This window comes from Centruroides vittatus, unplaced genomic scaffold (assembly GCF_030686945.1).
Source record: "Centruroides vittatus isolate TY-2023 unplaced genomic scaffold, ASM3068694v2 scaffold_1172, whole genome shotgun sequence".
Lineage (NCBI taxonomy): Eukaryota > Metazoa > Arthropoda > Arachnida > Scorpiones > Buthidae > Centruroides > Centruroides vittatus.
The window spans coordinates 394,467-408,957 of NW_027122672.1; the positions used below are offsets into that span (position 1 = coordinate 394,467).

Here is a 14,491-nt window from a genome sequence, read left to right on the forward strand (position 1 = left end):
ATAAATATAAAAAATAAAGATTATTTTAAAAATAAAAGAATGTAATAAGTGTAATAAATTAACTATTAATGAAATATTTTATGCAAACAAATTTATTGATATTTGTTTAAATGAATGTTGAGATTCAAAATGGCAAATTGTTATGCTTGTATAATCTGATGCTCTAATTGAAGTAAGGTCACATCACATGTTTTATACACATCCGCTGTCCGACATGATACTCCACAACAGAAATAATCTTAAGCAATGGTGACCCAAACAGTGCAGAGTTTTTATGTAAGTAGTCCTACAGTTTTTTTTGTTTATGTCAGCAAGAAAAAATTTGATGTTTTGAAAATGTCTATCAAATATTAAAAAAAATTAAATCTCTTAAAAAAAAAAATTAAAAGAAAACTCATAATGATAAGAAACTATAGTTTTATGAAATATTCTAATAGTAATCTTGTATTTAAGATTTTAAACAGATTTTTTGAATGGGCACTTAGACAGTTTTGGTATAGCAGTAATTTTTCATCGATTCTAGACTAATTTGACTTGAATATTTCCAAACAAACAGATTTTTTGGGGATGATCCATATAAAATATGCTATAAATAAAAAAATTGTAGGAATACTTACCAACTGTGTACCATTTGAAGATGCCATTGCTTAATTAATTAAGCTTATTTTAGTTGTGAAGTGGATGTGTACGAAGCATGTCATGTGACATTTTCTTGGTACCAACATCTTACTGTTAACCATTCAGTTAACTTTGTTGACCTTGTCACTCATGCAAGTACAAATCATGTCAAATGTATTCGGCAAAAGGCCAAGGAAATAAATAAATGTCACTTTGGCACTCATCATGTCATGCTTCAGAATTATTTCACAGAATTTTTATGGTGTCAACGGTTTCAAAGAAAAATTCTCAAGTGCATCAAATTTAGCCTGATGCAGCTAATTAGTTGACTCTTATTTGTTTCATTTTTGTATCATATCATATTCAATCATTTTCTATCATATTTCAAAATATTTTATATAATTCCTGAACTCTAATTTGTATGGTATTTACATTAATCATTATGTAATATCTTTCCTTTTTGACAAGACTATGTCTTGTTTATAAAATCGTACTGCCTGCTGTCTTATCAGCTTAGAGGTACGAAAGAGTACATGTCAGGAGTTGAAATTTGGCGCAGAGTATTAGCTGCCCAAATCATGCATGCATAAAAAAAAACAAGACTTGTAGGTAGTCAGGGGACTGAGAACCGAAACACAATAAAATACAAAATGGCGACACTCTCTACAAACGGGCAGTAGTGCGAGATTTGCGCATGCATTGCTCGTTGCTAAGTTAAAAATACGAATATTGTGAAATCAAATTTTGACAAACAAGTGCGTTGGGAAGAATCAGATTGAGTGATCAGAGTATTGACCATCTTTGCTTTTTAAAATCTTATTATAAAAATTTACAATAATATTCTGTATTATGTTTTATTTAAAAAACGAAAATTACTTTTTAAGTTAGAAGTTTGATCTCAGTTCATTTTTTTAAATTTTCAACTCAATTCAAAGCATTTTGTTTTTGCTGTTGTTGTTGTTGTTGTATGCAGTTTCCTGCAAACTTTAATAATTTTTTTCTATTTGTGAAAATTTCTACGTAATTCAAAGATAATTTTTAATATATATCTTAAATGTATAATGTAATGTATTAATAAACAGCATTATTAATATGAATTTGGAGGTTTCAGAATGCATTAAATTACTTTAAAAATGAAAAATAATTATATCATTTGATTTCATGACATTTTGTATATCTTAAAAGTAATTAATTCTATCCCGGGAAACAGTTCACTTTTATCCTGGAATCCTGAGACAACCAAAAGACCAAGAAATGAGTAATCCTAGCTTTGACACACATTTCCTCTATCGTTTTAGATAAAACATTTTATTTCAAAACAAAATCTTTATATAGAATTAGTCACATATCTTACATAAATTATATGTATATAATTGTTATATAACTTTAGTTTATATGATTTTATGTTAAAATTTATTTGTAAATTTAGATAAGAAATTTCTAATTATTTAATTTGGAATTATAGGAATTCAATCAGAATTTTAAAGGTTATTCTTTAGTTTTTAAAAATTGTTTGTTTTTTGCAAAGTTAACTTGGTGGGTTTTGTTGTAGATTGTTGCAGTATTACCAGAAATGTAACTAATGCAATGTTTATCAACCTGTAGTCCAGGGATTCTTTGAAGTCAAAGAGTAAAATCACGTGATAGGAAATATGACGTCACTACTCTATCACATGATGTCTCCAAAGTACAGGGCAAAAGAATGAATTCTTTCACAAGAAGAATAAATTATCAGGAAACATGTCATAGATGCGAGGTGTGGCTAAGATGAATGAGTAGTCACACGACCAAATGACACCATGAAAGTGTCATGTGACACACTTTATATGTATCTGCCATCCAATGTGCTGCTCTACAGCAAAAATAAGTTTAAGCAATGGCATCTTTGAATGGCACACACACACACATACAGTAAGCATTCCTAAAATTTTTTGTTTATAGCATATTTATTATGGAAATCCCCAAAAACTTCTGTGTGTTTTGGAAATGTTCGAGTCAAATTAGTCTAGAATCAATTAATATTATGGAAGAAAACCTTTCAAACTGCTGTACACCCAAAGTGCATAAGTACAATGTTGCATGTGTAAGAAATAATATAGAATACTTACATCATCATTTGATTTATTTACATTTTTCTTTTCCGAGGCAACCGGTGAAGTACTTTGAGGACTTATATATTGCTTTGTGTTAGTTGCTAAAGTTATTTCTTTAGTTGGTGAGGAGATTTTATTGTTTTCTGATGTAGGACTTCCAAGATTTGGAACAGCACTTCAAAAAAAGTTAAATTAATTTTAAATAAATATTAAATGTACTTTTAATTTATTTAAATAAATAAAGATAAATTAGTTACACATATTTAGAATAACTCTATGAGTAACCTAGACCCATAGTTAGTTTATATAAATAATTATATTAAATAAAAATAACGAACTTACTGGAACTGGTATAATAAAATGAAAACAACACCTTTCTTTCAAAAATTCCAGCAACAAACTTTAATCATATAAAAACGTTTTCAACTGATTTCATCAGTCTTCTTCAGTTAACCGAACAAAAAATAAACCACAGAGATGCAGATGGGCTGTCATCTGCCTGGAAATTGTTCATTGGATAACGTAAGAATGGGATATTATATATAGTTTGTCAAGAATCTGCATTTTTATTACTGTTTTTCAGTATATCGTTTTTTGCATAGTCTGAGCAATCGCGAAAATTCTTTTCGTTCTCATGATTTTGTAAATTTGAATTATTAGATCGTTCTTTTTATTTTTTGTTCGGTTAACTGAAGAAGACTGATGAAATCAGTTGAAAACATTTTTATATGATTAAAGTTTGTTGCTGGAATTTTTGAAAGAAAGGTGTTGTTTTCATTTTAATTATATTAAAGTCTATTATATAATATTGTATATTTTTATACATTATTATATATTATAGTTAAATTGTACATTGTAAAACAAAGTAAAGTCAGAGTTAATGTTTCAAATAAAAAAGTCTATGTTAAATTAAACTCACTGTTCTTTTGATTTAGTGGATTTTTTCTTTTCACTGATCACTTCATTTAATGATGTCTTCCACTGTCTACTATTTCTCTGACCCGCTTCACGTATATTTGGTTGAGCTCTAACTAACCTCCGCCTTGCCACACTCTTCTCACTGGTTTTCACAGGTGACGTGTTGTTTGTTATTTCATTATTTTCAACAGTTTTGGTTGTTATTTTGCTAGGCGTAACTTCTGAAGTTTCTTTTGATGATATATCCTTATCACTATTTAATTCTTTATCATGAAAGTCAGACTTTACAGAAGATTTTTCACATTGTTCAGTTATATCTTCTATATTTTTATTCTGAAGAATCTCGTCCTTTGGCTTATGTACAGTTCCATTATGAGGTAACAATGACTGATTCTGTTGGTTTATATCAACTTTTTTCTCTATTAATGGAGATTTAGGAATTGGATTTAATTCTTTTTGTAACAAGATTTGTTCCTGTTCTTTTGGAAATGAATCTATAGTTTTTTCAACACATTCTACAGTTTGTAAATCAGTTGTTTTATCAATGCCATTTTGTATTACATTAACAGAATTTTCATTTTTCTTTAAGGCTGGTTTTTTCGTCAAATTAGTTTTTCTGGCTGTAGTATCAGTACTGTCTCGAATACTTAGTCCAGTATTGGGTCGAATCTGTAGCCTTGCCCTTCTAGTTGTCATGACAGATAATTCTAAAAAAATAATAATTATTAATATATCAGAAGGTATGCAAATGAATAATATAATATACGACATAATAAAGGGCATAATGTTAAAATAATAAGTAAAGAAGCATCATTACGTAATAAGATTAAAATGTTTTTTAATTGTGTAAAATATCTGTATAACATTTTAATAGTATGAAATAGTAAATGTTTAAAATGTAAGTAATTACATTTTATGATGATTCTATTGAACAAAAATTAAGTATTAAGTTAAATATCAATATTGTCTTACATATTATTTGTTTAACATTACAAATACGAGAGTGGTATTTTAACAAGTTTTTAATGTATGCGATTTTGATATATTTGAATTCAAAAATTATTGAAACTATTTTTTTAACTTGTAAGTACTGATATAATTGATGAGGCCATGTCTCGTCTATAAAATTGCGCTGCTGTCAACGGCTGTAAACCTTAGAGGTATGAAGGAGTACATGTCAGGAGTTGCAATTTGGCACAGAGTATTTGGTGCCCAAATCATGCACACATAAAAAAAAACCAGACTTGTAAGTAGTCAGGGGACTGAGAACCGAGTCAAAATAAAATAGAAAATGGCGACACTGTTTGTTCAAACAGGTGCTAGTGCGAGATTTGTGAATGCATTACTCATTGGAAAGTTCGAAATGCAAACGTTATGAAATTGAATTTTGACAAACGCACGTGTTGGGAAGTTCGAAATGCAAATGTTGCAAAAATGAATTTTGAGAAATATGTGACACACGTTACATGTGTATTCTCTTCCTCTCATCATTTCGATTTTCTTGTGAGTTGCTGACACCTCATTTGAATCCCTTTGACCCATTAATTTCACCGGAAATGCCTCGTGGACGACCTTGTGGTCATGGCCGGGGCTGGCAAAGTTTGAACGATCATGATCAAAATCAGCAATAACAAAGAAGATTCGAGAATGAGAACGAGACCTGCCATGAGCGTTGAAGTGATCCTGCTTACCATAGCCAAGAACAGGCCCATGACAATGCAATCTGTCATAACCACAGCGGCAACAAAGCCCACTGTAATCTACACCAGGATCCTGAGTACTGGTGTTGGCTTTTCCTCATTGGAGTGTGTTCATTTTTCTCTTTACCCTAGAAAATGATGTGCAGTCAAGCCCTGAGTCTCTGAGATATAGTTTCGTTCCAAAAATGGCCTTGCCGTTTTATTTTTTTGTGTTTAAAATAGGAATAGTGAGTGATGATGTGTAACATACTGAGTTTTTTATTTATAACTAGCAGTACCCGCCACGCGTTGCTGTGGCTCAAAACGTATCTATTATAAATGTATAACACTTCCCCCGTAGGAGGGATTTCGAAAAATCCCTTCTTGGTGTACATTCACTTGACATACCCGATTAAAACACAATGAAAAATGCAAAAAAAAAAAAATGGCATCTAAAATAATATAATAGAAGCCAAGTTCTTCATGGTAAGCCTTAATTTTGTCCCTCTAACCGCAGGGGGAAATTCGACATCTATATTATATAAAAACACGCGCGTATTTGAATGCAATGTTGTGTCAAAATTTCAAAGCAATCTGTGAAGAACTTTTAGAGATTAGCTATTAGGAATAAATGAACATTACATTTTTATTTATATAGATTAGACTGAAGATGGAATGAAAATATACATTGTTCTGAAATGCATTTGTAACAATAAATTAAATGAATAAAGTTACCATCATTGAAAACTTTTGTATACTAGAAGTCCTGTACTAAAATTCTGAAATCTGTATTGTTTACAGAGAAAAAAGAAAAATAATTATTGTTATTATTATTAAATATTTTGAAGTATGTAATTTTAAATTATGTTTTATTAAATTTAATAACATGAATGTGAAATATTAATATAAGGCATTTATCATAAACAACAAAATAAAAAATGTAAGTATACATAAAATAAAAATCTTTCCATGCTCATTTACTTTGTTACTCATTAGCGCTGTGAGATTTAAGTGATCTCCATGCAACTCAAGGGCAAATGTCACACAATTCTTTAACTTTAACCTCATCACTTTAGTAAATCAATTAACTAATTCTTTATTTTAAATGAATAGAAGTATAATGGATATTGTATTTTATTTTTGAAAACACTTTTTAGAAATAACTTGATTGTTTGTATTAGTGTAGAGCAGAGGTCGCCAAACTTTTTTAACCGTCGACCCCCAACAACTTTCTGAAACCTCACATTGACCCCCTCTGAAAAGTTTTATTACAAGTGCAAGTGTATGAGCAAAGAAAAAAACAGAGAAACAATCTTACTATGCATTTCCTTTAATTTTACATACTTTACGTTTATTTGTAACTCACAATCAGTGATATGGGTGAGCTTGATGTTCCTTTGCAAGATTAGCAATATTTGGTCAAAATTTGTTAGCTTTAATCTTAAATAACCTCGAAGTTCCACATTTAACTTATTTCTCTGTTTGGTTAAGATGGAATTAACATGGCTAAAACCAGCTTCGACTGTAAATGAACTTGGAAATGCCAACAAAAGACGATTTACAATATCACAAAGTTTGGTGTATTTTTTTGTTATGTTTACATTCATCCAGAAATTTCTTAAAGTTAAATTTTTATAAAGCGTTCTTGCTTCAAGGTCTGCTAATAATTCTATAAGTTCATCTTGCAGGTTGATGTCAACGTTTTCGATATGAGGGAAAATGGCGCCATAATCCATTCTGGAATATCGATATTTTCTAAATCTGCAAAACGCACTTTAAAATCATTGCTCAATTTTTGAAGATGATTTGTATATATTTCCACGTCTTCATCTATTATTTGCAATTGTCTTAGATTTGGAAAGTACTGAAAATCTTTACGTAACAATGAAGATTTAAACAAGTTTAATTTAACTTGAAAACCTAAAAGAATTGTCCGAGCTTGAATAATTGTGACGTCTTCACCTTGGAGCCTTGTTTGAACATCATTGAATTTTACAAATAAGTCTGCTAAGTAAAAAATGTGGTTCTTATGTTTTTGCAGTTCATCACTTAGAACAGAATTTATTTTGGTAAGAAATTCTATTGTAGAATCAAATAACTCAACGAGTCTTTGTACACATGCACCTCTAGATAACCATCTGACTTCGGTGTGTAAAAGTAACTGGTTTGTTAATTCGCCATTTTTCTCACAAAGTTTGGAAAACAATCTTGATTTAAGAGAGTGGGCTCTAATTTGATTAATAGATTTAATACAAAACTGTAAAGCATTATGCAAATCTGGACTGAGATATTTTGCTACAAGGTGGTTTCTATCCAGCACACAGTGAACAGTACACATTCCAGAGACTTTTTCTTTAAGAAAAGTTGCAAAACCTCGGTAACAGCCTACCATAGCAGGTGCACCATCTGTGGCTACTGCTGTTATATTGTTAATTGGAATGTCGTATTTATTCAAATCTTCTAAATTCCGATATATTGTCAGACCTTTTCCATCACATTCAAGATATTTAGCAAATAAAAATTCATCAATGATTTGACATTTACTTTTACTAAAATATCTGACATAAGCCATAAGAAGAGAAGAAACACCAAAAACAAACTCATCAAGTTGAATAGGAAATTTGAAATTTTTGAGCTCTGAAACTAATATATTTTCGACGTTTCCGCCATTTCGTCAATATGCTGTTTTACTGAATTCGCACTTAATGGTAAGCACTTTAAAACGTCAACAGAGTCTTTTTTCTTTTCATTTTCAATGACATCTTTAATTGCAGGTACAACTATATCTTCTGCAGTTGCATATTGTTTTCCCTTTTTTTGCTATATTGAGCAAAATCTTGTACGAAGCAATTAAGCCTCCTTTAATATCATTTATAGAAGAAGCAGACGGCTTCATAAAACTTTTTATATTTAGTTGTGTTGCAAGTTTTCTTTTAAGTGTTTTAAAAAAATCAAGATCTTTATCCTTTTTATCAGAATGAACTCTCTCAAGATGGTCTTTCATTTTAGCTGGTTTCATCGCATCATTTATAAAAGTTTTCTCACAAAAAAGACACATAGGCATTGTTTCATTTGTTGGAGAAAGAATAAATCCAAACTTTAAATAATCCAATGAATATTGTCAACATTTTTTTCAGAAACTGAAGCTGCCATTGCAGAATTGGGGATCTATAAATAATAAAAGAAATGAAGTTACATCGTATCAAGGCGAACAAAAGTAACTACAATTTTCTAACCGAGTTTAGCTTGCCACCGCTTCATCAATCCTAGCTTTTTTTCGGATATTAAATCCAATAAACGAGGCGTTACTGCTTTAGGCGTATACTTATTTTTTTCTTTTAACAAATAGATACACAACCAAAAACCGCAGCGCGTAGTTTATTGGATGTAAAAAAACAAGGCTAGCCCGTTACCGCCCTCGACCGAGGTGGGACTCAAAACCCACGCTGGAGTCTAACTCCAGTGAAAAAAATTTGTTTCGAAAAAAAAAAAAAAAAAGATTATTTAGCTTTCTACATTAGTATTTTTATCAAATGAATTTAGCTTACCTTCTATAAACCTTTGTCTGTGACCTCTGCAAGTTTTGTAGTTATATGTGGTGTTCGTAAAAGTAATACAGTACGGTCCAAATACCGTCCAAGTATGGTCCAGATACTCCAAACTATCTATCTCGGTCCCTCGCTGGACTCTCAAACTTCTCTCCTCTATACAAAACTTCGTTCAGAGCTCCTTCCGACACCGTTTGTGTCTAGTCAAAAAGTGTCTTATCTCTTGGCCGCTCTTCCCCACACCACACTACCTTCTATTGTCTTCCCCGATTCTTAGAACGGCTAATCCTACCCAAAGGCGATAACAGTCGTCGGAAAGTTTTACGAAAAGAGAGAACAAAGAAACAAAGAAAAGGCTAAGACTAACTAAAATTAATTTAGTTTCAATTTTTCCATCTACCCCAATCGACCTGTTAGCTGCATCGACCCGTGGGGTCGATATCGACCACTTTGGCAACCCCTGGTGTAGAGTATTGAAAAAGAGAAAGATTAGTTAATATTAGGTATGTTTATGCACATTCTAATTTACAAGCATTTATCCATTTCTCCCATAATAGTGTTAAGTAATAAGGCTACATGAGAAGACATTAAACTGTAAGTACAACTGAATTTATTATTTTGAGCTAACTGTAGTCAGTTTCTTATTCCTCAAGATGATATTGCATTTATAGTTAGGATCACAAAGCATATTTGTTAAGTTTACTTTGTTACCTATTTTGTCACTTTTTCAAATTTTGAACTATTACATTTTAGCTGTTACTATTTTTTAGTGAAAATATTAATATCTATTAATACTAGGTAGCCAGTTAATTAAAGCTAAAAATAATAAAATAACAATAAAGATTTTAAAATCTCTGGTTTTTACAATGAAACTGAAACTGTAAAATTAAAAAGAAATTTTAATTAATTAATTAATTTTGAGTTTAAATCAAAGCAATTGAAACATAATATTTCAGAAAGTGTGAGTCAAGTACTTGTCTGTCTTCATTGATTTGGTTATGTTTCATCCAAAAAGAGTTGAGTCTCTTTTTTTAGCACTTCTTTAAAGCAATCGTTTCTGTTGGCAGTGACAGAACATTTTGTTTTTAATATATATATATATATATATATATATAATGGATATAGATGATAATATATTATATTGCATTTGTAGGCATTTTTATGCATGAAATGAGACTAAAATGGCAAAAAAAAAACTTTGTTGGGGGTCACGAACAGATTAATCCATATTATATTGTTTCTTAAGGAAAAATTTATTTCAGCTTGAGAACAAATTGATTTTAGGAATGACTTAATTTCAAAAAGAGAAGTTTGACTGTACAGTATATATAAAAACACTACTATTTGATAGTGTTTCAATCTTAGATAATATTTTCCAAATTCTTCTCAATACTATTTTTTTTTTTTTTTTTTTTGTATCTGAAAGATCCCTTTAAATGTTTTCAGTGTTACATTCAGAAAATCTTTACAATAGCAAACATCAATTTTATCAGACTGTAAGAATAACTGTTTGGAAATAACAAAGCAATATTATTTTTGAAATAAATAATTGGAACATTTAAAAATCCATAAATTTATGAAAATGTTAATTTAAATCTTAGCTAAATTAAAGATATGAAAACATTTTCTATTAAACTCTCAGATTTCTAAATATTTAGATTTACCAATGTAGATATACCAATATATTCACATACTACTGCATAAAACAGTTTAGATATGTAATGAATTTAACATCAATTTCTTAAATTAATAACAAACATCTGCTTTGTGTAGGAAAACCAATGGCTAGAAAAGCAATAGCAACAAAGAACACACCTTTGAATTCTTCAGATTTATTTGGAACAAATATTTTTGGCCAAGTTTAAAGGCTTTCTCATGCTGTTCTTAATTGAACACCAAATATGCTGCAAAAAAAAAAAAAACTGAAAACAAAGGAAAAGTACTGACAAGTACAAAGTCAATTCCTTTATATTTTACTGCTGTAAACAACAAAGGACCATCCAACTGACATCACAGACTGAGTGTTTACAGCATTCTTCTTACTGATCACAGATTTAATGCTGAGTTGGACCATATTTCACACTTCAAACGAGAGTCAGGGAAGAAGAGATGATAATCTCGAAAAAGTAACCTGTCACTATCTTAGATCCCTATGTTATGGCACAGGACAAACAGATAACTTTCAAGGATTGTAATGTCTAACATAGTAATTTTGACTTAAAACAGCTGGAAGTATTAGGGTCAATTTACACGCAACAGTGACGTGCCGGCACAGTGACCGTTTGGTGCAGTAAGCATCAATAAATTTCACACATAGCCAATCAGAGTTTCATTTACAACACTTGTATGATTGACAGAATACAGATCACGTGTCCTAGATGAAACTCTGATTGGCTATGTGTGATATTTATCAATGCTTACTGCACCAAACGGTCACTGTGCCGGCATGTCACTGTTGTGTGTAAATCGACCCTTAGGGAACTATAAATGCAAATGATGTTAAAACAATTTCTTGTGCTTTGAGATCTCTATACGAAATCTCTTAATGTATTTTCCTCCAAATATCTTTCCTTGTTTTTATCTCTAATTTATGTTTACAATATATTTAAAGTTTTATGAGTATTTGTATATTCTAATAATTTTGAATTCTACAATTTGAAAATATTATTCCTTTTTGGATTCTTTTACATAGTTGACATGTGATTAAGAAGGCTTTTAAACATGACTGAAAACATTTGTCACAAATAAATCACAGTTGCTGGAATTTCTAAGGTGTGTTCTTTGCTGCTAAAAATCTGTTTTATTGGAGTTTATTATATTAATTTAAGTAACAACTTCTTGAGTACTTTTGTGCAACCAAGCTCATCATCAGGTTACACAAAAGTGGACCAGCCAAGTCACCATTATCTGTCCACATACATCTGGATGCCATTCTATCTAATAGTCCCCAGTATCTTATCCCTTAAGAACCATTAACATTTTAACATAGCAGTTTTCAACCTTTTTTTCACCCATGTACAACCTGAGCCTTCCATGAATAGATTTGTAGCACTAATGAATCCTTCTTGTGTACCACTGGTTGAGAACTGCTGCTTTATCACGTTGTATTCTCCCATAGTTTACTTTTCTATATTCTGGCAGTGGGTTTGATTGACCAAAAGTATTCAATAAATTGTTACTTAATACAAGTGCTCCAATAAAACAGATTTTTGTTATTAATTTAGAGCAGTTTAGGTCAGATGTGAACACTGAATGAAGGGTTACACAACCTCAGAATTGTAGACCTCCTGTATGAGCAAAAAAGTCAAAGGAACCATACCTGTACATGCAATCCTTGCAAGATATTTGTCTCCAAAAATCAGATTTTTACTGTATATCAGTACCACTACCAGTATTTGACTGATGCTCTGCATGTAGTTGGGCACTTCAGCATGAGCAATAGCGAGTACCTCAATGCTGCACAGGGGTGAGATTTAGGTTTTATTAAGTTATGGCAACACAACACTTGGGCAATCTGCCTAGAGGAAATGCTTTCCGGGAGGCCTTTTTAAGAGTAACTGACCCCTATTCAGGTGTTACAGACATGGAGAAAACCCAAAAAACTCCACTGTCCCAGAGAAGTGCAAACCCACGATCAAACTCCCAGTGTTCAGGGAACAGTGGCCAAGTGGCAGAACTGCTTGGCCACTGGTGGGCCGCACAGGGGTGAGTTCCTACACCCCTAAAACTATATAACATCAAATACTCTACAAATGGTCAAGTAAACTACTTGAAGCCGGCACAGTCGCATGGGCTAAATAGTTAGAGTCTTCTGGCATCCCATTAACTGAAATATATAGTCGAAAAGAACTTACTGAAGAATAGTGCATAATGTCCATATAATCAACAACTGATGTTATGTTATGCATGATGCAACTGATGCAACTTATGTCGCAAATGAAATTTTATTTTATTGTTCCTTTTTATCTTATTATATTTATTATTTTGTTATTTTAAATTGTATATATATTACTGTAATTTATTCATTGGATTCAAATAGCTCAATATTCCAAAGAAGTTTGTATTTTAAATGTGTTCTTAACTGTTCTATACAAAAAAGAAGTTATCAATGATCCATAGTATTTTAAAAACCTGATGATAGCCTGTAGAACAAGTTAAAAACGTTTGTTAAACTTAATAAATAATTCTCAGTCAGATAAGGTGTTGTTGTGGAAATTAACAAATATTGTTCTTATATATTATTTATATTCGTAGTTTAAAATAGTAGAAGTATAATAATTGAGAATTTTAAACAAATAACATATAATTTTACCTTGGATCTTGCGATTTTTCGTTAAAATTGGAGGAATTTACATGGTGTAGCTTATCTTTGCGTCAAACACACACACTTTGTAATGAATCAAATCAGACGAACATTACCCACAAACATAACAAACTCGTTACAGGTTGCCAACCTACTAAAACTTTGTTTTATTTCTTCGATGTTTAAATTATTACTGTTATTTATTTTAATAATACATAAATTTTTTAATATAATAATAATTTATAAAATATTAAATTAGAACTTTAAATATTTATTTATGTAAACAATTTAAATCGTGCATAAAATTACAGAGCCAGACAAAATGATAAAAGTCTGTCAGTAGCGCGTTATCTTATGGGAAAAAAGAGCGCCCCCACCAACAGCGGGCTCTAACCAACCTTTTATAAAAAAATATTTCTCCCAAAAATTTTCTCAAAAAAAAATGTGTGAACTCAACACTGTACACGGGGCCTCCTAATTTAAATTTGCGTAGGTATAACGCTCCACTGAAAGTTTTCCATTCTGAGGATTCTAGATTTGAAGCCGAATTGGAATCTCTCTCTCTCTTTTTTTTTTTTTAACTCTTTCCGCCCTGTGGGCACTAAGAGGGCCTCTTTTAGAAGGCCCATTATGGGTTCGGCCAGGCCCACAATGGGGCGACCGGGTGGTGAGGGACGGGGCCCGACATATCCGAACGGACCACCCCCCGAAAAATTCCTGGGGATTATTCGACCCGTTCGGATTTGATCCCGGGTCCCCCAGAGCGGTAGGCTGCCACCTTGACCGCTCGGCCATCCGGCCGTCGAATTGGAATCTCTAGAATCTTTATGGATAAACAAGTCTTTCCGCACAACGTGCGTTATAGATCAGGCAGATTTTAATGGGCAAAACTGAAACCCCTATTTAACCCTTAAACCGTGGTCACACCTTGCGACTTCCTGTCGCGCAGGCAACTGCAACCCCCACGGCTGTTTTTGTTAAGAAATTCTGTTAGTTCGAAATACAGCTACTTCGAAATTCGAAGTGAAAATTCTATTCCAACTTTCATATGCGTATGCTAGCTCGTTCGTTTAAATCGAAGTGCCTACATACTATAAGAGAACAATAGACCATGAACAACTGTAATCTGATCAATATGGCTTTGCTTTTACAGTAATACGTTTTCGGGTGTAACCTTACAAATAGACTACCCTTTTTTCCACTTATCTCATAAAATACGGCTGGTTTTCGAGATTGCAAACTTGGACTACAAGTAGCAAATTAATTTTTCACAGCGCTTCGGTATCATCGCGTGGTTTTCTGGCCATTATAGAATGATAAACAATTTAACAC

At 31.6% G+C, this 14,491-nt stretch overlaps 1 protein-coding gene across 1 annotated transcript in view; it reads right to left on the reverse strand.

The window, feature by feature from the left end:
* LOC136986773 (transcription factor TFIIIB component B'' homolog) overlaps positions 1 to 13,295 on the reverse strand; it is a 50,824-nt gene extending 37,529 nt beyond the window's left edge. Inside the window, exons 1-3 of the mRNA XM_067284377.1 lie at positions 13,169 to 13,295; positions 3,631 to 4,336; positions 2,727 to 2,886 (exon numbers count right to left, since the gene is read on the reverse strand). Of these exons, the coding sequence (XP_067140478.1) occupies positions 2,727 to 2,886; positions 3,631 to 4,325 (855 nt within the window). The 5' untranslated portion in view covers positions 4,326 to 4,336; positions 13,169 to 13,295. The remainder of the gene's footprint in view (positions 1 to 2,726; positions 2,887 to 3,630; positions 4,337 to 13,168) is intronic.
* Positions 13,296 to 14,491: the final 1,196 nt, after the last annotated feature.